We start from the raw sequence: 23,375 nt of genomic DNA, 5'->3' as shown, positions 1-23,375 counted from the left end.
GCGTGTGGCCCCTGCGGCCCCCGCGGTTACTGACCTCAATAGTGCCTTTGTTGCAAATGTGATTGGAGGTTAGCGGTGCGAGAAAACGGAAGGAAAACTGCATCGAGGGCGAGAGACGATAAAGCAGGGCGGCGAGTCTTTTTACCTTGCCCCGAAGCGGCAGGCATCACGGGGGCTGCTCTCGGCACATAACTGTGTCAGCGCAAGCTTTTATTTTCCCTTGAACTCTGAACTCTGGCTGTAGAAACCAGAAGTTGAAACCAGGTGAGCGCGAGGACACTTGTTCATTCAAGAATGAGCTGTTTGTAAATCTTTGGGGAGTAACACCGGTGGGATCCTCCCAAAAATTGCGCCACTCACTGGTCACTGGGCCATCCACGTTTGTATGTTTTTGTAGCTATTTCAGAAAAGAGAGTTTGACTTGTGGCTGGGCGTTGTCGAGTGCGTGTTGTTGTTTGCTTTTGTGCGACAAGAGCATTGAGAGTAGGGAAACATATTCTGCTGCATTTAGATCAAGGCGAAACGATGCCGCTGTCCTTGCGCCGCCGCATTCCAGAGAGGCGGGCAGTCATGTTTATCATCGTTGAGATGATTGGTTTCAACTACTGCACCCCAAACTATGATCTCAAATCTCTTGAATCTCATTCAAAAGTCATCCTTCAAAATGACTTTTCAAAATAATATTCATGATTTGATATCCTGTTCGCCATTTAATATTTTTCACCCAGTAATACAGTACATAGATAGTGTACTTTCCTACATAAACATAAAAACATATACAGCTTAATATATCTTTTACAAATGCTGATAAACTCCAATATATGTTGGCCACAAAAAAGTAATAGAGTTCACTACTCAAAAATAAAATAAAATAAAATAATTTAAATGCTGCCTAAGTCTTAACTTTTAGTATGTATGCCGCAATACAGGTCAACTGTTCTAACTTCTTTGTTTGTCAGGGAGGAGCTAAGTTTAGCCTGGGTAGCTAGTGGCAACCACAGAGTTTTAGCCGCATGCCTGTGTTTTTTTTTTTTCTGCCACATGGCTATTAAAGAGCTTGGACTGACAAACAACTGAGATCATGTTTTGATTTGACAACTGCCGTTTCGTGAGCTGCGAAACGACAGGTAAACGCCAGCGTCATAGCTGGGCTACATTGTGTGTTAAAGCTTTGAATCTATGCGAGTGTTGACATAAAGGATTGCGCAAATTTATGTAAATGTGGATTGAAAAAAAATGCATTTTTAATGGTTTTCCATTTTTGTGGATGATACAAAAAGTAACACAAATCATTTTCCAGCAACATTAGTAGCTTTGTGTGTGCTCTTCTTTTGTCCCCTTTCGGGCTTCACGTTTGCTTTACATGATTATAACTGATCGAGACATCGTCGAAATATGAAAGGAGGATTAACGTTTGAACAACCCGAAGCTGTCCTTTAAAGAAAGGGAAGCTTAATACGCAGTCAGTCTTGTCTGTGTGCGTTCGCAGTTCATTCTGATCTGCAGATGTCACCGCTGTAATCTCTCTAAGTATGTCCTATAATTACAAAAAAAAAAAATGGTAGAGGATCTTGAGAGTGCGGCAGCAGTGGCGATGGCGGCTAGATTAAAAGATTAAGAATATTGCAACTGAGCTCTTTGAATGTGATGATTTAAGGTCAGGCGAGGAGGGAGCACGAAATCTCTTCCTTTTGCTGATTTTTATCGCCATCGTTGACGCTGAATGCTGCTGTTCAATTTAGTGTAATGCCGTCAAGCTTGACACGATAAAACCCATTTTGTGGTAATCCACAATTTTCTTTTAACGGCACCTTTTTTTGTTTTTCTTCCATATCCAAATGATGATCAACATGCTGTACTGTAGTTGCCTGGTACCCAGCTGTCTTCGGGCAGTAGGCCGGGGGGACACACCCTCAACTGGTTGCCAGCCAATCTCAGAGCAACGTTAACAATTATTCAAGTAAATATAAAGCACATTTAATGACATTACAGCTCGTGAGTCTGAATGATGATCTCATTTTGTAATTGTTTTAAAGTCTCCATCGGAAACATGTGGCTAGCCACGCTATCTGCTAGCCAGAAGTTGCGCTAATCTTTTTGTTTACTAGCTAGACCTCCTGTCTCTTACCTGATATGGTCTGTTACGTAACAGATCTTCGCATCCATTGTACTGTTACACAGCCAATACTAACTACTGCATACGTGCCTGCATTCCTTCGGCAAATAATCTAAATATTTAACATCGTACACTGTAATATTCCTTGAAAAGATCCCCTTGTCCAGAGGGTGTCAAAGTCATTTTTGCCGAGGGCCGCGTTGAAGTGACTGTTTCCCTTGGAGGGCCGTTATGACTGTGAAAGCATTTAAAGAAGTCAAGAATAATGGTTGATTCAACGATTGTTTAAATTACTGTAATGAGGGGTTTGGTAACAAGAAAATGCTTACAATATCTCTCTTATTTATTACATACGAGAAGGTGAAATTTTGGTTCAGATTTTAGCAATCAAGGTAGAACTTGACGGCACTCTCATGTGGCTTTTGCGGGCCCCATAAAATGATCTGGCAGGCCAGATATGGCCCACGGGCCTAGAGTTTGACACCTGTGCCCTAGTCTATTTTCTTTAGGTAAAATGCAACGTGGAACTGGATATTCTCCTCGAGATTTACTGTCCATTCAAAATATGCGCACTGTATGTATACATAGATATGTATATGTGTGTGGAGTCCCGAGACAACGTGGCGTGATTCTTCCGACACACTGCTATCATTGAATTTTGGCCACAAGCCGGGTGAGAGGGGAAGATGACTTCCTCTCTCGGTCCATGTTGGCTCTTTATTTGGACAGCGCGTTGCTCATTTCCCAGCGTACCTCCGCCACATCCTTTTCTTTCCCAACTGACCGTTGATTCCTGGTTACCTCGGAGGGCCATTTATTTGGACGTCTAATTTGAGCCCAGACTCACGGATGAGAAGCAGCAAATGTGATCATTAGAGAACTCAAACTTTTTGCCTCGTGGGGTCTCCGATAGAAGATACTTTTTTTTCTTCAAGGATCACCTCATAAGCAGCAATCAAACCTAAGAACTTTGAGCAATCCTAAATGCACTTCTAGTTTTGAGAAATAAATTACATGACAACAAATAACATTTTTTAGTGGAGAAAAAAAAGTCAAATTTTTTCAAGAAAATATCTTGCAACGTTTGCAAGAATAATATGACTCGCGGACCTCCAGGTGCTTCATTTCGGCAATCACTACATTCGAGACCTTTGGATTAACTGCCGAAAAGCAAAAAAGATTACGCTCGGCCTGCTTTATTTTTTTCGAGTTTAAGCATCAACTTTACTGACGTTCCTTTCAATATCACCAATTTACTTTGGCCTGGAGCCCAGTTTACACAAGAGCGAAAGCTGAGCGCCTCCCGGGTCAGATCCGTGTTCGAGAACCCCCTGAGGTGGAAAACCGCGGACTGAAACAATCACTTGACGCCTCCAAGTGCACGCTGGGTCCCGCGACCGAAAGGTGGGTCGTTCATCCCAGCTGCCTGCACGTGCATGAACAGGTGAAAGAGGCGAAATCAATCCGCCATCTTTTTCTGAACGCCGGTTATGTTAACTGCTGTCATTGACACAAAAAAGGGCGGATCACGGCCAATTTTGCCAGGCGTGCTGAAATCACCTGAGTGCTTTGCAGTGATTCTTTTGTGCTTGGTGTCAGCTGACTCTGCAGCATTATGACGCGATTTCATGAGAACGATGAAATAAAAGTGTGTGTGTGTGTGTGTGTGTGTGTGTGTGTGTGTGTGTGTGTGTGTGTGTGTGTGTGTGTGTGTGTGTGTGTGTTTGGAGTTGAATGCATCAGTTCAGAATTTGGCAGACAAACGCAAACAGTGCAATTGATTGGCCATTGACGTTTTAGTTGGAGTTGTAATCGTGCAAGGGTAGACTGACCAGTCGTTTTCATGGTCAATTTTACAAAAATGCAATTGTTTTAACATTAAGATGGAAACAACAAAATATTTAAAAGTTTATTTTAATTAAAAACAAAAAAGGTTGTTTGGCAGGGGTCGGGGGGGGGCGTTTTTCTGAATTAAAGCTATAGTTGGCGATTCCGTAAAAGTTGTGTGTTATATTTTTGATCAGTTTTGAAATCATGGGTGTTTGAATAATTATCGAAACTATTTTTTGTTGGTTTGTCCGTTGGTAATTTTTTTTGTCAAATTTTTCAAATAAAACAAATTATACCAAATTTAGAGAATCTGTGCAGTGCATGTGGCTCTTTGGATTGCAAAAACGTGTCACACGATGTGCCAATTTGGGGCTTTGTTTTGTTTTAACAAAAGCGTTGCATTTAGAGATTTTTATGAGACAGCCTGACGAGCGTTGGTCCACTATTGTCGCTTGGTTGTAATACAGGTCACAAATACCTTCACTAACGGCTCGATTTCACAGATGATTCTTTTTAGCCTTCAGACAGAAACCCATTTTCAGATGTTAGAGTTATAAAATTAGCAAGTCATCATTCGATAGTGCTCCCCAGGGCTCTGTCCTAAATCCGCTTTCGTTTCTTACCATTGTACTGAACAGGGGTCACAAACAACACTTTAAAAAAAAAAAACAAAACAAAAAAGATACTTTGCAAACTTACACAACATCCCACAGGACTTGGTACACAATCTGTGGCGATTTAATGAGACAAAATGCAAATGCAGTGGTTTCCAAAATCCTTCGCAAACAGCTGCGGAAACAATACAATGCGGACACAATTGTGTATTTTGCAGTTTTCCATCTGTGCAACAACTCCCTCTGTGTCAAAAGACACACAATATGCGCTCACATAGCGTGCCAAGATAAACACTACACAACTTTTCCAACAATTGTTTTGGACAAAGCCAAATATTGGTCTCCAAGGCAAACACCAGCAAAGATAAACATTCTTCCACAACCATCAACATCCTAATCTGCATATTCCGTCAAATTAGCAGTGAGGGGATGACGGTTCCGACGAAAATAACTGGGATGACTCACGGGCCGGCTGTCACGTGTTGGAAATAGACACATTTAAGGTGTAGACAGTGTACGATCCTTGTCATGTTTGACAAGTACAAAACATGGTCGCATCAGAGACGACAGACCACAGATTTTCCGCATCTCCACCGCGCCACTCATCAAGCTCAAAGAATTGGAGCGAAATTACACTGCAGGCCTGGGCCTGGCACACCACAAGAATGTCCGTGTAGGAAGAATGATTTCGCTCGGAGCCCAAGGCTAAGATTTCCGGACGCGGTTGAAAGCAACGTCCGTTATCGACTTTCCTCTTGGTCCACCACTCAGACCTCCAGTGCAGTTTTGTGATTTTTGGCATACCGTTACACTCCTGGTTGGTATAGCGACCAAAGCGTAGGGTTGTGAAGACTTTCACCCAGGCATTTGTTGCCCTTGTAGTCCATCCAGCCATCTCCACTGTTTTCCATACCACTAAGTCTTATTAGGGTCATGGGTGGGGCCGGAGCCTCTGCCAGCTGACTTTGGAGGAGAGGCGAGCCACACCCTAGACTGGTCACCGGTCAGTCTCACGGCACATATTGACACACGGCCATTCCTAACATTCATGTTTTTTGGAATGTGGGCAGAAGCTGGAGTACTTGGGAAAAATTAATGCAAAGCACACGGAGAACATTAAAACTCCTCCGTGGCCCAGATTCCAACGCAGATCTCAGAACTGCGAGGCAAGCGGGCAAACCACGAGGGCGTAAAGTCTACCACCTTGTGTCAAACCCATGTTATCTTCACTTTGAATAAAAAAATGACGTGGTTTGACAGTTCATGAATTTGACACCAGGCAGCATCGTCACCTAATTGCTAACACGTCCGACTCACGCTTGTATGGTTCGGGATCAGTGGATCTTTGGCACATAAATCCAATTTAAGCTCTTCTGTCATTGTGAACTTTTCTCCTGGCTTAGCATCTTCCTACCTATCTGCACCCTGACACACATTTCTAGTCTGAACCGCTTAAGACTGCGGAGTCACACATGGTCACATGGGCTAGGCAGAGCTGGCCTCCTGCGTAGGGGGGCGGCTCAGAGAGTTTGAAAAGGAGGAACCATTTTGGACAGATGGGAGCTTCTTCTGCATCGGGAAGTAAAAGACTCCACGGCCGTGTCTTGATCTTCCTGCCATTTATTAAATCGATCAACCGAGAATAAGCAGTTTTCTGGTCATACGTACTTTTGCTCTCCTTGCTTTGTGAATGTCTTCAGTTGTTCGGTTAGTAAATGCTTTTCGGTGTTGTGCTTTTGGTTGTGAGAAACACATTGAGTTGCCTTGTTTATGAAATGTGCTCTATAAATAAATTTGCCTTGCCAGGAACGATGGCAGTGGTGTCCAAACTACTGGCTGAGGGCCAATTGCAGCCCACCATCCATTTTACCGAAGCTCGCAATATGACCACAAAAAAAATACAAAAACATAGACACAACTAAAAATGACATTGTCAAATGAAACTGTTTGAAAAATGATAACGTTACTAAGTTTGTTCTTTTTTTTTTTTTGGTTCTGAATGTGGAGATGGGTGTGTTTCAAAAAAATTGAATAATTTAAAAGTGGCCCTTTCATCCTTCCATTTTTCTGTCCTCAAATGAAAAAGTTTGGACACCCCTGTACGATGGCTTCCTCCCATAATCCAAAAACCTGCATGTTAGGCTCCGTGAAAACTCACAATTGTCCATAAATCTATTGGTGCCTTCCAAGTGGCACTAGTCCAGGGAGATCACGCATGATCCGAATATAAATAAGCGCGATAGAAAATGGACACATGGATGGAGATTGATACACTCTGGGGTCTTTACCCAGAGAACAAAATTTAGGCGCAAATGTGACCAGTGCCTGACTTCCTGTCTCTCTTTCAAAACAATAAATGGTTCCTTCTTCCTCTTCCTCTTCTTAGATCCTCCTGCAAGGCAAGAATCCCGGAGTGGTTTGGGAGTACACGTTGCCTCGCACCGAGAGGAAGCCAGACTACAGCTGGGGCGTGGTGCGCTCCGACTGTTCAGCTCCCTGCGCCGGAGGTGACTTGGATGAGTTTGGATGTCGGCTTAATGCGTTTGTCTTTGAGGATTGGCCTTCGTTCGTGGTTAGAGGCGGCGGTCGGGTTGGATGGGTATTGGCCATGCGTGCCTCGAGCAGTTCTGTTATGAATGACTGCGAGTACAAGATGGAGCACAAATGGCAAAACCGGTTGGCAAAAATAATAAATACACACCCTAAGGGTGGGGGTGGGGGGGAAGAGAAAGCAAACAATTAAATGAAAATATAAATTTCCTGCCCCACCATCCCAAAGTGTAGCTTGGGGGCTTTAATCGCTCCCTAAAGGTAAAATTGAACACATACCACATTCGAACAACGCAGGCCGTGTTAAGTAAAGTGATTTGGAGATAAATGCTGAAAACGTGCAAAAAGTGCTGTTTAGTAATCAATTGCAGAGATAGACCATTTAACTGCTTCTCACCTTTTCAGCTTTCCAGATTTTTTTGTGGGGGCGTAGCTAAAAGGGCACCTCGGGACGTACCTGGACATCCAGTTTGAGTTGCCCCATTCTCACTATAACCCTAGTGAGCGTCTTTTTCTCCCCATCAGTTGCTATCGTGTAATTCTGAGTTATTTAGTTAAAATGACTTGCCCCATTTCAACTACCACAGCGTGCATGCTAGCTAGCTAGCTAGCTAGCCTATGCTAACAGCTTAAAAAACGTCATCTTCACCGGACGCCACAATTTACAGAACAGCTCGGTGTGATTTTTTAAAAAATTCTCAACGGTTATGTACTTTGACCCGACTGAGAAATTTTTGGATGTTCCAGCTGTCGTTCAGGCGATTTTTGTCTCGGCTGGCTAGCACAAACTCAGGATATGAATCCAATGGTGGCAGTGCGCTCAAATTCAACTCGCTTCACAATAAGCAGCAGTTTGGCGAAATTGAAGAGTAATATAACGATAACTAGGTGGCTTTAAGCGGGTATATTTTCGCGACTCAAACATTAATTAGGACGTGAAGATGCTAGATGTGTGAATGTATTTGATTGACAGCTGGAAGTTGAGCGGGGCGCGTTTTCTGCGCATTCAGCGGACACGCCCAAACTGCCCGAGAGCCGAGAGAATGTCTCCATTTTTCACGATTTTGATGCATTCTTATTTTTTCTTTCTGTATGGGGTGTTTCGTTTAAAAAAAAAAAAAAAAAAAAAAAAAGAAAGAACTTAAAGGAAGAAAAGAATCCATCTTAATACACTATGTTCTACAATACCGCCGTGGATGAAAGCCATGCTGGAATTGATCTCATCGATGTCAACTGAAATGCACGTGATTTTTATGCTGTGTCTTCACAGTGACAAGAATGCCAAAAACACATTTGACGTTTCCAGTTTTGCTGCACTTTATCCAGAAAGGCGTCCAATTGGCTAACATGTCTTAACAATTTGGATTCATGGTGCTATCTGTTCTTCAACCTGAACTTTACAGTCTCCTAGTGTTTTTTTTTTTTTTTGTAACTTCAAAATGGGAACATTTTAGTTTCCAGCGTTCCAACGTTATCCATCTGTCCATCGGCATTTAAAATGTGATCTTGAAGGAGGATTTTCGATCCCACGTAATCACATCTGACAGCTACAATTACAAACAAAAAGTGCACTCGGGAGAACAGACGTCTATTGAGTACCCCCTTGTTGAATGCAAATAATGTGTGTAGATACATTTTCCCAAAGAGAAATACTTGGACGCTTCCCTCAAATGCTTCCCGGCATTATTTACTTGCAGTGTGTTCAACAATGAAGTTTCCTTTCATACACACTCGATACTTGGATTTCATTCGACGCTGTGGTCCTTCAATGTATGCTATTGTTTTTTTTTTCTTTCATGTGGTAGTAATCTAAACAGGAATTTCATGGCTTGTTTCTTTTACGTTGCAGTTTTTTTCCCTCTAATCAAATCGCAAAATCAGAATTCATCACAATAAATGTTCATGACCTTTAATTATTTTTGTGATCCCCACTACCCACGCCCAAATATTCTGCTAGACTCTTGGATTAATCGGTGCAATGCCTCCAGACCGTTATTGAGTTGAGAGTCTTGAAAAAAAAACGCCACGGCACACCACCCAGCTAAAATGCCACCAAGAAATAATGATGATCTTGTTTCAATTGTCTCGCAAATTGGACTAAGTGTGAAATCTGGGCCCCCTGCTTTTGAAGGCTATTTTTTCTGAATGGCAATCTGAATTTATGCCATTTATTGGAGGATCATTTACCGTAGTTTCCGTATTTTCAGGCACTTTGGCGTATAAGGCACACCTTCAATGAATGGCCTATTTTCAAACTATTTGCATATGTAGGGTGCACCGGATTATAAGGCGCATAGATTAGAAGCCACGGTTGTGTTATGCATCCACTAGATGGAGCTATGCTAAAGGAAATACAATACAATACAGCTTTATTTATATGGAGCTTTCACGACCGCTGCAGCTGTAACAAAGCGCTTTACGTTTTAAATACTATCTCCAAGAAATCTGAATATTGATCCATATAAGGTGCATCGGATTATACGGCGCACTATCGGCTTTTGAGAAAATTGAATGCTTTTAGGTGCGCCTTATAGTGCGGAAACTACGGTAATTGTACCGAATGTCACTGTACATTGCTGGCATAGATGGACTAAGATACAAAATAATACTTCCATTCAATATATACATTTTGGAGTGATTGAGACAACGTAGGATCTCTGAGAACTCAGTGCACATCCATACCATACTGAAAAACTCTTTCTGTTTCCATCCCTTCAGGTCGCATTTCGACCAAGGCCATTTGCCTGCAGGACCAGAAAGTTCACGTCAACGCCACCATGTGCAATCCGCTAACAAGACCAACGCTGGGCTCGCACCTCTGCAATACGCAGCCCTGCCCTGCATAGTAAGTGTGCGCGCGTGTGTGCGTTTGCGGCGCGTGCTTCCATGTCGCCAAATGTTGCGCTGGTTTTATTACAGGCTCGGGCACCCTCACGGATTGCGGTCGAGGGGAGTCTGCACTTTGTTCGTGGTCTCGTTGCCTTCCTCCTCTGCCCACTCTTTAATCTCTCCTCGGTTCCTTTTTTGAGAAACTCACCGAGAGGGTTTGCGGCTCAGGTCTCTACTTAACAGATCAATGGGCGCCTCCCATCGCGCATCATGTTGATCACAGGCGGTGTGCGGAGCCTATTGCCGCAAGAGAATGTATTCGTTGTGATGTGGATGAAAATTTGTCACCCGATAGCCAGGCGCATCAGTGGCACTGTAATTCCTACAGCAGTTTTTGCATTTCTACTTATATATATTTTTCTCCCTCCAGTCTCTTGCAGTCAACCATCCACAAACACTAAATTGCAGCCTGTAATTTTAAAAAATGGCCCTAAAAACGTTTACACAGTTTACATCAACCATCCCTCCAGAGTACACTGTTTTATTGATCACAAGACGAAGCAATTTGACAGCGCTCTCCGTACAAAGTGGAACAAAGTCACTTGTTCATTGACAGATTCACTTTTGATTCAATCAAAACTTTCTCCACAAAAAGACATCGCCTACCAATGGCCTGGAATGCACATTACAATGTTTTCAGACGTGTTTTCAGGTCTGTATTGATGCGACTGACCTGACCGTGTTTAGATCTGTGAGCCAAACCTTTCCTGAACACAGCAGACACTTTTTTACATACATAAATGTACCTCAAATCTTATTTTTAAATGTCCGCACAAACCTCCCCGGAATTGAAAAGGAATCAGATGACTTTTTCCATCATATATACGAAATGCAGGTGATTTTTCAGAACTGAATATTTGGTTGGATCCCATCATAATGGACTTTGCCAGGGGCGGTTCACTTTGGACTGCTTGCTTGCCAATCAGAGAAACAACCGCTTACTTGACATGTGTGTGTTTGAATTGTTAGAACGTTAAGATTCAAAACCTGAACTTGAGAGCTGTGAAGCAGATGTGCGAACCACTTGTCCATCATCCTTCCTGGAAGCATTTTATTTTAGTTTGAAAACCAACTTCTGACTTCAGCAAAACCTTCAGGGATGATCAGCCCACCCAATGTCTAGACCTTGTATGTCAAATTGCGTTGGCTTCCAAAAAGGAGGGCGTGCGCGCACGCAGGCTCGAGCGCTGCGGTGGCGTTTCAAGTCGAAGCAGCAGCCCAACGACAGGCCTTTCCTCCGCAGCAAGTGATTTACATGTGCGCCGCACCGAAGAGGCAAGGCACGGCGTTTTGGGGTCAGGGAGAGCGCGAGCACTTCCACTAATGCTGCAATTATGTGTTGCGCGTCCAAGCCGCGAGGCCAAAAAATAGACATGCAAAGCATGCGTCGGATGCTCGGGGACGTTGCCGCTTGGCTGGGGCTGCCGCGACAAGTCCGGGCCGAGCGCTGACGCCGCCAACACACGGCCTCTGTTCCCAACACTTGAGACACCATTTCCTGCCACTAATCTCAGGCATTGCATTTCTCTTATCTCAGCTAAAGGTATTAAAGTGCCCCAATGCACGTCCAAACACAGCCCCTTTGTTTGGAAGGGGATGAGAGTTCTAGACAATAAGCCCTTCTCTATTTGCATATTTAGACTCGCTGAGAAAGTCGCCAATTCATGGCTCTTTGGGTAGATTTGTGCTGTATTTGTAACTACAAGATGGTACCAAAGACTAATAGAAAAGTAGCAATTGAGCTCAAGGAAATATATGTAGTATTCCATGTTTTTGCTCTTCTGCTCGGCTTTAAAATGCTGAAAATAAAAAAACAAAACAGAGGTTTACGTTCTCGACATTTTGGCTTGGATTATCCCGTTTTTTAAATTGCCATTACAGAGTTGCTCCCAACAGCCACACAACGCTAATTAAAGATGCTAAGAAACAGCGAGTTAATTCCTACGCCTTCATCGTATGGCACGACACAAGTCCTCGGCGTTAGCGGCTAACTGCTAGCAGCGAGTGTCCGTCTGGACAACAGCATCTGTCGGCTGTTGCGTCGCTTTGCTTTCTCTTCTTCTTTTTCAATGAATTCACTCTCCATAATGAATCGGCTCTGCTGTTGCCCACTGCCTAATTTACCTAGCAACAGACAACCAAGGGGAGTACCGGCACTTATTTGTTTCCACCTCAAGCACTGTTCCTTAGAAGTGACTCGCCTGACGCACAGTCAGACAGTACTTGTGTTGCAGATCCGAGACAAAAAAGAGCTGCAGTGTTTTTTTTTTCAAACGTTCACTTTATTAATTCTTTAAAACTCTCCAACAAATACAGACGCCTCTCTCTCCGACAAAGCGCATTCTTTTCCGCGTTCGGCTCGAAAGCCGTTCAAAGACCGCCCCAGAAAAACGGAAATTAATGATAGCTTCAATGACACTAAGAAAATCGAAAATAAAACAACCCTCCAAATTACAAAATAAATTCTATGCGGGTGTTTGTGAACACACAACAAAGAAATAATTCTTTAAACGTCATCTCGGACTATTTTGAAACAGTCCAGTCTCCTACGCATGGGCACATGTATGCATAATATACATGTCATAGAACATAGAGGATAGCTCTTCTCACCACTTATTAATGCTCATCGCCACATTGCTCACTAGAAATAACCGCAACGGCTAGACATAATCCAGTCCATTCAAAGAAGTGCTTCAGTGTGAGGTGTGTGGCCTTCTTTCCTCTTCAATTCCTTTTTCTCATGAAGGCCTTCTTTAAGTGTGTCAATATAGCCTTGTAAAGTAGTAATTCGATTTTTCCCCCTTCATTCATATGTCTTCTAAAAAGTGTTTTGTTTTATTTTTCTACGCTTAATGTGGATGACTTGCTTCTCACTCTTGCATTTTTGTCTGCTGACATGTTTTATGGTGCTGTGACTCCCGCGGGGCCGCCGGCCTGTCTCTCCAGGCCAAGTCAGACCAGCCCTCCACGAGACACACACACACAGACCTGCTTTACACTTTAACCCCCCCCACCCCCTCCCCCCACGCTGCTGTTTGGCCATCAGGGAAAAGAGTGGTGACTGCGGTTCTGCACAAAATTCCTCATCGTCAAAGTGGAACTGGGGATTGTGTATGATTGATGATGAAGTGCCAGTTTTACAAGATAGTTGTGAAGTTTCAGAAGCACCTGAAGGCCTTCAAGAGTTTGGTTGAGATTAGAGTAGGGTTGAGTTTTTGAGTTTTGTGTTCGTGGCGAGCCGTCAAACTTGGCCCACACACAATGAGAAAAAACTCAAATGTTTCGGAAAACTCATCTTCGGAGAATGTTTTCAAATTTGGGAGCCATCGGACAAAATCTTGGGGACTGAATTTTCACGTGGAGTTATTTGAATTTAGTATTTTATAGCACATCATCGAATGTGCCTGCCTTGTACCGCCCACAAAGGATGCTCGGGAATGGGTTGGCCCGCCAGGTTCGAAAATCTAAAATGTAATCCCAATTTGGTTGTCATCGTACGAAATCTGTATGATGAGTTTGTCTTTCTGGTGACTTCAAACCAAACTGACAGATTTGGTATTTTCGTCATTTTTTTTTTTTTTTTAATGGGTCTGCTCATGACAGATTTGCCAACCAAATTTCATATTACTAAATGAAACTATCTTAGGTGCTGTTTTTTAAAGTTGAGTATGAGTTTTGTGTTTTTATGGCAAGTCATCAAACTTAGCCGCCATGATCCACCCCACGCACAAGTCTTAAAACTCCAAAAACTGAATTTTGTGTCATTTCTCTGTTTGGTAGACTGTATGTGGATGTGAATTCAGTCAACCAGACAAAAGGATGAGTTAATCTTTGAAGGACTGCTTGAATGAAATTTCACTTCCATCCAAAAATGGCAGACTTTCTGTGCACTTTCAGGGAAGGCTTTTTTCTTTTCATGTGCGAATTGAACATTTGATCTGTTTCTGACCTTGTGTAGATGAGTTCTGGGGGTTAAGCGTTTCATTTGACCAAAGTCTGCAGAAAAAATACATGAAAGATACTCGTTGTCATCCCATCAAAATCAATACTAACTTAAGGAAGGCGTAACACCACCAAAATAGTCGCCTTGTCGGGTATCTCCATACGGAGCATCTGCGAGATGCAAATTAGGGTGAGCTGAGCCGCAGTGATCTGTTGTTATTTATAATCTCTGAGAAAACGCAAAGGGAGAAAAGAACCGGTCCTTAAAGCAACTCTTTCCTCACCAAAATTTTGTCTGTGGAATTCTAAAGAGAAGGCAAAGTGCCTCCGTGCCCCGAGGTCGTCTTTATTTTTGCAGCATCCTGAGCCATCTGCACGACTCGCCATCTCTCTCCCGCCTAAAATCCGGCGGTGGTCAGACCACTCGTTTGCAGTAATCTCCCCCTTGAGCTGCGGTGCCAAGACGGCGGCTATTTTGGAGCAAAGACGTGGAGGACTCAAAAAGATCCGATCGTCTTGAAAATGGATTTTGTTAGTTTGTGTTGAAATACAACTAGTAAGGGGTCGTTTGGGATTTAACGCGTTTAATCTTTTCACAACGTTTGACTATGTCCGAAATCAACATTGCGTGGATAAGAATTCTCTGACACTGAGGAAAAGCTTCAGGTCTAAATCTACGTGGAGGGCTACTGCGAAACAAGGATTTGTTTTTGGGTATCATTCATAAAATCTCATTCTGATAATAGGTGGGGAAAACTCTCAATATATGTGAAAAAAAATTGAGGAGTCAAGAAACTGGTGTGAAATTATGCCTTGGGACATTGGGGGAAAAAAAAACATGAATAATTTTTAGAGAAAAAATTGGAAATAAAAGTTTTCCATTTCAGAAAGAAATTCAAAGATAAAGTGATATTTTGGAGGAAAATAACACTTTTTTTTTCTTGGAGGACAGAGTTGTACTTTTGAAAAAAAATCTTATTATTTTCATTATATATTAGAAATGAAAAATGTAATCTTATATGCAAAAAGTTACAAGATCAACAGAAATGATCTTTTTTTTCTAGTTGTATATATATTCTATATAAAAAAGCTTCACCTCAGGAGTATAACGTTTCTTTATAAAACAAACAGTACATTGTTAAGAAAATCACTTTTTATTAGAAAATAGAAAAAATTCTGAGATTTTTTTATTTTTTATTTTTACTTAAAAAGGTTGCAATTTTCTGTAAACTCTGGCTTATTTCAAAAAGAAACAAGAATCTTATTTTCTTCATGAAAATGCCTTGAAGAAGAAAAAAACATTTTTAAATCAGAATATGTATGACCTGTTAAGTTGTAAAATCAAGACAGCAGAAAAAGTGTCACACATGAACTTTCCAGCGAACACTGGATGTTTTTCCAATTTCAATGAACCATTATTCCAATCTTCTCTGCGTTCTCCCTTTCAGCTGGTGGACAGGAGACTGGGCGGCATGCAGTCGCTCGTGCGGCGGGGGCCAGCAGGCCAGGACGCTGCGCTGCATGAGGAAGGTGACCTACCAGCGTGAGGAGGCGGCGGCGCACTCCCTCTGCCCTGTCGTCTCGCCGGCACAGCTGCGGCCCTGCAACACGCAGGCCTGCCCGCCCGGGTGGAACACTGGAGCCTGGTCGCAGGTACTCCCATGTGTCATTCAAAGCGTGCCGCAACATGTCGCAACTTTTGACACTTTTCACTTTAGGGTGGCTCACGACTGAAATGATCAGTATTGGAAACTAATTTCGCGTGAGAATTACACTTTGTGACGTTATGAAAAGCCCCCTTATGTTTGCGCATAAATTCCATACATATATGTAAATTATGAAAAATATTTATCGTTTTTAGCCACCGTTGTAAAATACGAGGGAACAACTTTTCGGGGCGGCAAAAAGTTGCATATTAATAATGGGAAATTACGGTACATAAAAAGCAGCCTAACAAGAAATCCATCTTTATTTTGGTCAAGAGACCTTCTTCTATATTATATTATCTGTATTTTTACCATAGTTTTTGGTTTGTATCACATGAATGAGAACTTGCTAGCTCGTGATGTTGATCAGCTTGCTATGAATGACCTGTTGACTCTCCGAGCTCCTGTCAGCATGAGAGCCTCTGTCAAATGTCAAATGTGCATTTTTATTTTGAAGGCCCATGTTCTCTCTGGCGTTCCTCAGTACAGCTGTGTTGTTATGTTAATTATAAACTCTTGAATAGATTTGGAAGAGGAAAGAGCGAGCATTCTTTTGGCCTAATTGAACCAAACTAACTTGCTGTCGACTTAAGAATACTCCGCCGCCATTTTTATTTGTGCAGAGATCAACTGTGTTTCTTTTTCCTCGATGTTTTAGTCGTCTCCACTTCTTGTCAGCAAAAACAATGTCATCTTTTTACATTTGTGGACATATAAATGTAGCCTTTGTGGCCTAAAATTAAAACATGGTGACATGTTTTGAAGATGTTTTCATAATTAAAGGCTTTAAAAGAAGAAGTAAACACGCGCGTGCACACGGCGTTTGCATACAAACACGACTCGGTCATCTTCAACGCTCTGCTGCCCTCTGCTGGACCGTAGGCCATCTGACAAATTAAAAAAAAAAAGACTGAAAATATTTGGTTGGATTTTTGTTCGTGTATCGCTGTATTTGATGAACACCAAATTAAACAGTTATTACGTATTAGAAAATTTTCAAATTCCAAATATTACCTAACAATAATCCTGAGGTTTCTTTGAGCATTATAAAGATTATTATTATTATTCATCATTGTTTTTTGTTATTCAATTATATGAAAAAAGATAAAATTTGAATTATGTGTATTTTAAGAAAAAATAGTAAAATTCTTCATTTCACTTCATAAAAAGGGAGTTTTTTGAGATTTGATTTCGGACGAAAACACTCCTTTTCTTACAAAAACAAGAGGATGCATTTTTGTTGTTGATATATATTTTTGGTTGAAAACAAATTCAAAATGCTTTTCCCATAAAAAAGTAATATATTTCTCAAGAAATAATACTTGAAAGAAAAACTATTGTCAAGAATAAAAAACAAAAATTTCATTGTATTTTTTAGACAAAATGAGTTTTGTTTTCAAGATGACAAAAAATATTGTGGTGAAAAAAAGTCAAAGCCTTATTTTTCTCCCAAAAGGTATCATGTTGTTGAGAAAACCATTGCATATATTTTGACCAAAAATATCCATCCATCCCCCTGTTATCTGAATTGCCTTCGAGGGTCGCTGTACGTGCTAGAGCTGTCCCAGCCGTCTTTGGGCAGTTGGCACGGTGCACCCTGAACCTGTTGCCAGCCAATTGCAGGGCACACATAGACAAACACCCATTCACACTCCCAATCACACTGTGGGATCATTTAGCGCGTTCCATGAAGGATTTCACACATTCAGTTTTCTACCCCCCTTGCATGGGAATCTGATGTGTTGTTAAAACTTTATGCAGACCATGCATAATTCTGTTAAAAAAAAAAGAGAGAAAGAACCCTTTCTCGCGAGAGATTGCTGTCACTCAGCCATCATACAGTTGTCAGTCTTTGTGAGAGTCGTGCGACTGTTTGCCGAGTTCAGATGGCGGTCAAAAGCATTCTTGAAAAGACCAATGGAAGCCTACAACGTTAAAAGCACTGCTGGGATGAGGCAGCTTGTCAATGTGTGTGTGTTGGGAGCCAGCGCAGTCACATAAAGCGCCCTGGCGTCCCTGATGAGCAGTGGCGCTTCCCCCCTCCTCCCCATCTGAAGTTTACTACGTTGTTGTGTTGCCGGACCGTTGGAGGTCACATTCATTTGCGAGCGATGGCGTTATTGGGTTTAATGTTTGGGTCCTTAATGGAGCCTCAGCCAAGCGGCGACCTCCGCGTTGCTAGTCAAGCGTGTGTTGAATTATCAATGCACTTACTCCTTTTACTGCCAATACGTTATTGCGTAAAATACGTAGGTGGAACGCAAAACAATGTACTTTTAATTGTAGTAGTCTGACAGACTGTACTGTATGGGAAAATTCACAAGAGTTGGGATTACCATGTATTCCTTGTGAAGATGTGACAACATTGTTGACCTTGACCCAAACGGTTCTGTGATTTATCGACCAGTAGCAGAACCTCTGATTCGGAAAAAGGCATTGGAATGTTTCATGTTTGGGAGACAAAAGGTGTACTTTTACAAGAATACATTCATGGCTAACACTGCCCGATTTTATTTGGGTTGCTTGGAAGTCATCCCAAAAAGGTGGCGTGTATATTTTAAACCCAGCCTTCGAGGATCCCAAGCTAGGTTAAAAAAGTAATGTCTTGAGGTCCACTTATACGCTCCACGAACCCTCCAGAGGACGCCACCTGTGTCTCACCGCGTCTCCGCATTGTGTCCTCCGCTGGCAGTGCTCCAAGAGTTGCGGCCGCGGCCTGAGGAAGCGAAGCGTGTTCTGCCAAAGCGCCGACCCCGGCGCGGTGGTGCCCGACAGCATGTGCAGACAGAACCAGCGACCGAAAGCCCAGGAGAGCTGCGTCCTGCGCCGCTGCCCAAAGAACGACAAGCTGCAGTGGACGCTTACTTCCTGGGGAGAGGTAAGGACGCGGATTTGATGGTGACCCACTTCAAAAATGGAGGCCGCAGCCTCAACGGAACTTCTCCATCATGAATGTATACGCACATATGTTTCACTTGGAAGAATTTACTCCATTTTCTTTCATCAAGTGGTTGCACAAAAAAGTACATCTACTGAACCCTTTCATGCACAACTGCAACCTGTTAGCATGCTAAACTGTCCACCCTAGTCACCACTGCGCCTGAAAGGGTTAAAAACTGGATCCAAATAATTTTATTTTGTGCAGCCACTTGATGAAATAAAATTGTGAAAAAAAAAACATTTTTTTTTCCAGTGTAAGAAGCCACAAGGTGCTGCCAACGTCGTGTATGAATAGGAAAGTAGTACAACAATTGGTGTCAAACAACGATGCTGGCATAATATATTAGGACTGAGAGACAAGCTTGTAATTTTGCAAGATGAATTTGAAGTGACATGTAACAGTTAAGTAATCATAAATGGAGGCCGCAGCCTCAACGGAACTTCTCCATCATCAATGTATATGCACATGCGTTTCACTTGGAAGAATTTACTCCATTTTTTTTTTCATCAAGTGGTTGAAAAAAAAAATGGATCCAGGTAAGTACATCTACTGAACCCTTTCATGCACAACTGCAACCTGAGAGCATGCTAAACCTTCCACCCTAGTAACCACTCCGCCTGAAAGGGTTAAAAACTGGATCCAAATGATTTTATTTTGTGCAGCCACTTGATGAAATAAAATTGTGAAAAAAAAACATTTTTTTTTCCAGTGTAAGAAGCCACAAGGTGGTGCCAACGTCGTGTATGAATAGGAAAGTAGTACAACAATTGGTGTCAAACAACGATGCTGGCATAATATATTAGGACTGAGAGACAAGCTTGTAATTTTGCAAGATGAATTTGAAGTGACATGTAACAGTTAAGTAATCATAATTTGTGGTTAAATTACGATTTAATCAATTAACTCACACTGCCAGTCCAGTTAAAATGGATCTTTGACGTCAATAGGCGTCAATGGCAATAATGCGTTAGTATAGACGACAGGTAAAAAAAATAATAAAATTAAATAAAATTAAAAATCCTCACAAACACAGAGATGATGACCATCTACTGAACCCTTTCATGCACAACTGCAACCTGAGAGCATGCTAAACCTTCCACCCTAGTAACCACTCCGCCTGAAAGGGTTAAAAACTGGATCCAAATGATTTTATTTTGTGCAGCCACTTGATGAAATAAAATTGTGAAAAAAAAACATTTTTTTTTCCAGTGTAAGAAGCCACAAGGTGGTGCCAACGTCGTGTATGAATAGGAAAGTAGTACAACAATTGGTGTCAAACAACGACGCTGGCATAATATATCAGGACTGAGAGACAAGCTTGTAGTTTTGCAAGATGAATTTGAAATGACATAAGCCCTCGGCGGATCTCCAGCAGGCTTGCGACCGAGGTCCGTGCCCCGAGCTGGCCCGGGTCCTGGCGGGCAATACTGGCGCTGTGGTGTCAAGCTGGTATTCTTCTCCATGGCAACAGGTACCCATCATCAATGTGACACACACACGCGCACACACACACACGCACACAAACCCAGAAAACAGGGTAGCCGTGACGTTAGCAAGCCTGTGGGCACGGTGACATCACTTTCAGTCGCCAGCAGGTGGCAGTATAGCACAAAGTGTCAGCCCCCTGAGATGAATAAAAACGGAGTGGATTTTTCAGCTTCATTCATATTTCACAAATAGAATATTAACCAAAATACTCTGCATAGACGAGTGGGGACACGAAAGAGAATTTGAGGATTTGACTTTGGCTTTAAAGGAAATAAGAGTTATAATTCAGGAAAGCAAAGTCTTTTCTAGCATGCTCATAGATTTTTGAGAAAAAGCTATTTGTTTGAAAGATTCAGAAAAAAATGTAGTCCTTTGAGAATAATTCCGTTAATTTTCCTTTGGGAAAAAAAAAGAGCAGAAAACACTTCCAGAAACATTTACAAGAATAACTTTTCCTTTTTTGATGAAAAGCCATTTATCGTTTTGAGGGGGAAAACATTCTTTCGGAAGGCTTCCCTTTTCAAAAATAAAAAAACAAAAATTTCAAAAATTTCTGAAAAAAATGGTCTCATCAGAATGGAAATCAGTCAAGTGAATTTTCTCGAAGAAACCGCAAAACAATTACAGGAAAAAATAAATGTTGCAACGTGTCTCCATGTGAGCAACCCGTGTGGCCTTTGTTCCGAGTTTGCTCTCCTTGCACTGCTCTGTCGTCAGCAAGTCAACACAACGCGTGGGCAAACTGCGGGCAGCTTGTTGCGTCTTGTCGGCCCTCATCTATTATGCATCAAGTCTTTAGGGCAACCTCTGATAGTTTGATGCCAGTGTGTGATTGCTGCCTGTTTCCACCAGCGGAGATGCTTGCCCACGTCTGTCTGGAGGTCCTTCTGTTTGTTTTCTTCATGGCTTCTTCTTCTTCTTCTTCTTCCTTGAGTGCTCGGTGTCCTGCGGCGGGGGCGTCCAGACTCGCGGCGTCCAGTGTGTGTATCAAGGTCGTCCGGCGAGCGGCTGTCTGGCCCACCAGCGACCGGTCGCCACGCGGGCCTGCAACACTCAGTTCTGCCCCCGTGCCGCCCCGCCGCCGCAACACCACCACAACCGCGTCACAGCCGTCGGGACCACGCTAAGAGGTAAAGTGCTTCCAAGTCAAGGTTTTCCTGTGTCTATATCGCGCTTTCTCAAACTTTTCGGGCTCCGTAGCAATGTCCCCTCTAATTTTCCATGCGTCTGAGCGTTCACAAAAACTCCCTGAGCATCTCTTGGGACCACGGTGAGCAATATCAGATATGTACACGGCAGCCAAAACAGTATCACACCTGTCCAAAACGTGAGATCATAACAAGTTACATGATTTAGGTACCTGTATACTGAAAAAAAAAGTGTCCTGTATTTCAAAATAGAGGACCCAAAATTGAAGACAGATTTGCGATACAAATAAAACCAGCCCTAGTTTGTTACTTTTATCATTATCCACTCATAAAAATGGAAGACAGATTTCTCCTCACCTGACCCCCCCCCCCAACCCCCCTCCCACACACACACACAAAAAAGACGAGAGAAAGAACCTCATTTCAGGGGCTCTTTAAACTACGCCCATATTTGGACTTCCTGAATGGAGCAGTCCTGCGATTGCCTGCAATGTCTCATCACTCTGAAGAAAATAAAAAACAAAAACAAATAACACCAAAAAAATCGTGTTTTTAGTAATCTGGAAGCAGATAACCGATATTTCTTTTCAGTTTATGTTAAAATCTCCAACTGTCTATAACCCTGTCAGAGACAGCAGTGACTACAGTGGAAAGCTGATCATGTTATCAGGTTCTAGGCTGCGTGAAAGGGTTAAAAGTTTAAACAAATAAATAGCTCCCTATAATTGTCTGCAGTAACTAAAGTTTTTCGCAATCTCTAAATCACTGAACTGTTGGACGACCATTTAACTCTGTTATAATTTCAAAAAAAAGCTGCAGAGAGTTACGAAGGTGAGTAGCATCTCTTTGAATGAAAAGTTCAAAGAAAAAGATTCTTCAAAATGCTGAATAGCAACATGGATAATCCGCCGGTCTTGATCATTGTTCCGCCTGATCATCGGTCTATCCTTATAAGAAGTCACTTTTTTGGTCAAGTCATATTGTCGTGATAACAAATTCATACGAGAACAAATAAAGTTGTCATGGTTGTCAAAGAAGTGATTTCGTCAAACCCTTCAAATCCACAAAGTTGCACGGTACAGATGTGTGTGTACTGAAGCGGCGTGGCTCTCTCTCCCCTCCACCCCCCAGGCGAGCCACCCTGCGTTGACCGCTTCAGCTGGTGCCACCTGGTCCCCCAGCACGGCGTCTGCGGCCACAAGTTCTACGGGGATCAGTGCTGCCGATCCTGCACGGGCAGGAGGCTCTAGAGCTGGCCCAAGTGAAGAAGGAAAAGGACCCGCACCCCCTGCGGGGCGGGCGGGTCTTTTGAACAACTCTCAGTACACAGAACTGCACCTCACGGAATGTGTTTGTCCTTCCTGGAGTACTTGACGAATGAACTGAGTGAAGAAGTAAGAAGAGACGATCAACCAACTGGAAAAGTAACTTTTGACTTTCTGCGGGACATTTGGAGCTCCTCCTCCTTTTGTTGTTCTTAGCTCGCCTGTATCGTGCGTGTATTTCAAGGATCCGATGCCTTTATTTAACTTATTGCTCATGATGTGACATGATGTTGTGCAGTGGATCTGTGACGTGTAACTCACCCACTATGGACGTTCTCCACATGATGACATTTTGTATATATTTTTTTTTTTCGAATGAAGCATTATTAGCATTTGGTGCACTTCACCCCGGTCCCTTTTTTTTTGCTTCCTGCTGCTGACGCACCACCAAGACCTTCCATTCGTGTTGACACGGTGGAAACCATGCTTTTTTTGTGTGTGTGGCTCTCCTGTATCGCTACGACAATAATACAGCTTGATCGAAAAGCAACCTCTGTTGGTTTTCATTTCTTTGTCAAATTGACGATACTTATTTCGAGGGGGTTTTCAAGTGTGAAAAGTTGACAGCAAATTGAAGCCGTCCCAAAATATCCAAAGCCAGAGAAAACCAAGTCTGGACATGTCTTCCATTGGTTAAATCCACATCACATGGTTTCTCGTTGCCATGTTGTCAACCGAGTTCCCCATCAAGGCGTTGTTTTGTGTTAGCCTTAGTCCGTTTTTGAACGTGATTTTTTTTGTTGTTGTTGTTGTTTTTGGAAAAATGGTTTGTTGAGTAGCTCTGGGCTTTATCCAGCCTTTGAAAATCTCTGCCCGGCACCTCTTA

The 23,375-nt window shown here is 42.5% G+C and overlaps 1 protein-coding gene across 1 annotated transcript in view; it reads left to right on the top strand.

The window, feature by feature from the left end:
• adamts18 (ADAM metallopeptidase with thrombospondin type 1 motif, 18) overlaps positions 1-23,056 on the top strand; it is a 55,419-nt gene extending 32,363 nt beyond the window's left edge. Inside the window, 8 exon segments of the mRNA XM_019876316.1 lie at positions 6,947-7,067; positions 9,829-9,955; positions 15,390-15,594; positions 18,340-18,601; positions 18,736-18,755; positions 19,913-20,059; positions 21,011-21,206; positions 22,356-23,056. Of these exon segments, the coding sequence (XP_019731875.1) occupies positions 6,947-7,067; positions 9,829-9,955; positions 15,390-15,594; positions 18,340-18,601; positions 18,736-18,755; positions 19,913-20,059; positions 21,011-21,206; positions 22,356-22,474 (1,197 nt within the window). The 3' untranslated portion in view covers positions 22,475-23,056.
• The last annotated feature ends 319 nt before the right edge of the window (positions 23,057-23,375 follow it).

This window comes from Hippocampus comes, unplaced genomic scaffold (genome assembly GCF_001891065.2).
Source record: "Hippocampus comes isolate QL1 unplaced genomic scaffold, H_comes_QL1_v1.1 scaffold150, whole genome shotgun sequence".
Taxonomy (NCBI): domain Eukaryota; kingdom Metazoa; phylum Chordata; class Actinopteri; order Syngnathiformes; family Syngnathidae; genus Hippocampus; species Hippocampus comes.
This window is presented reverse-complemented; position numbering and strand designations above follow the sequence as displayed.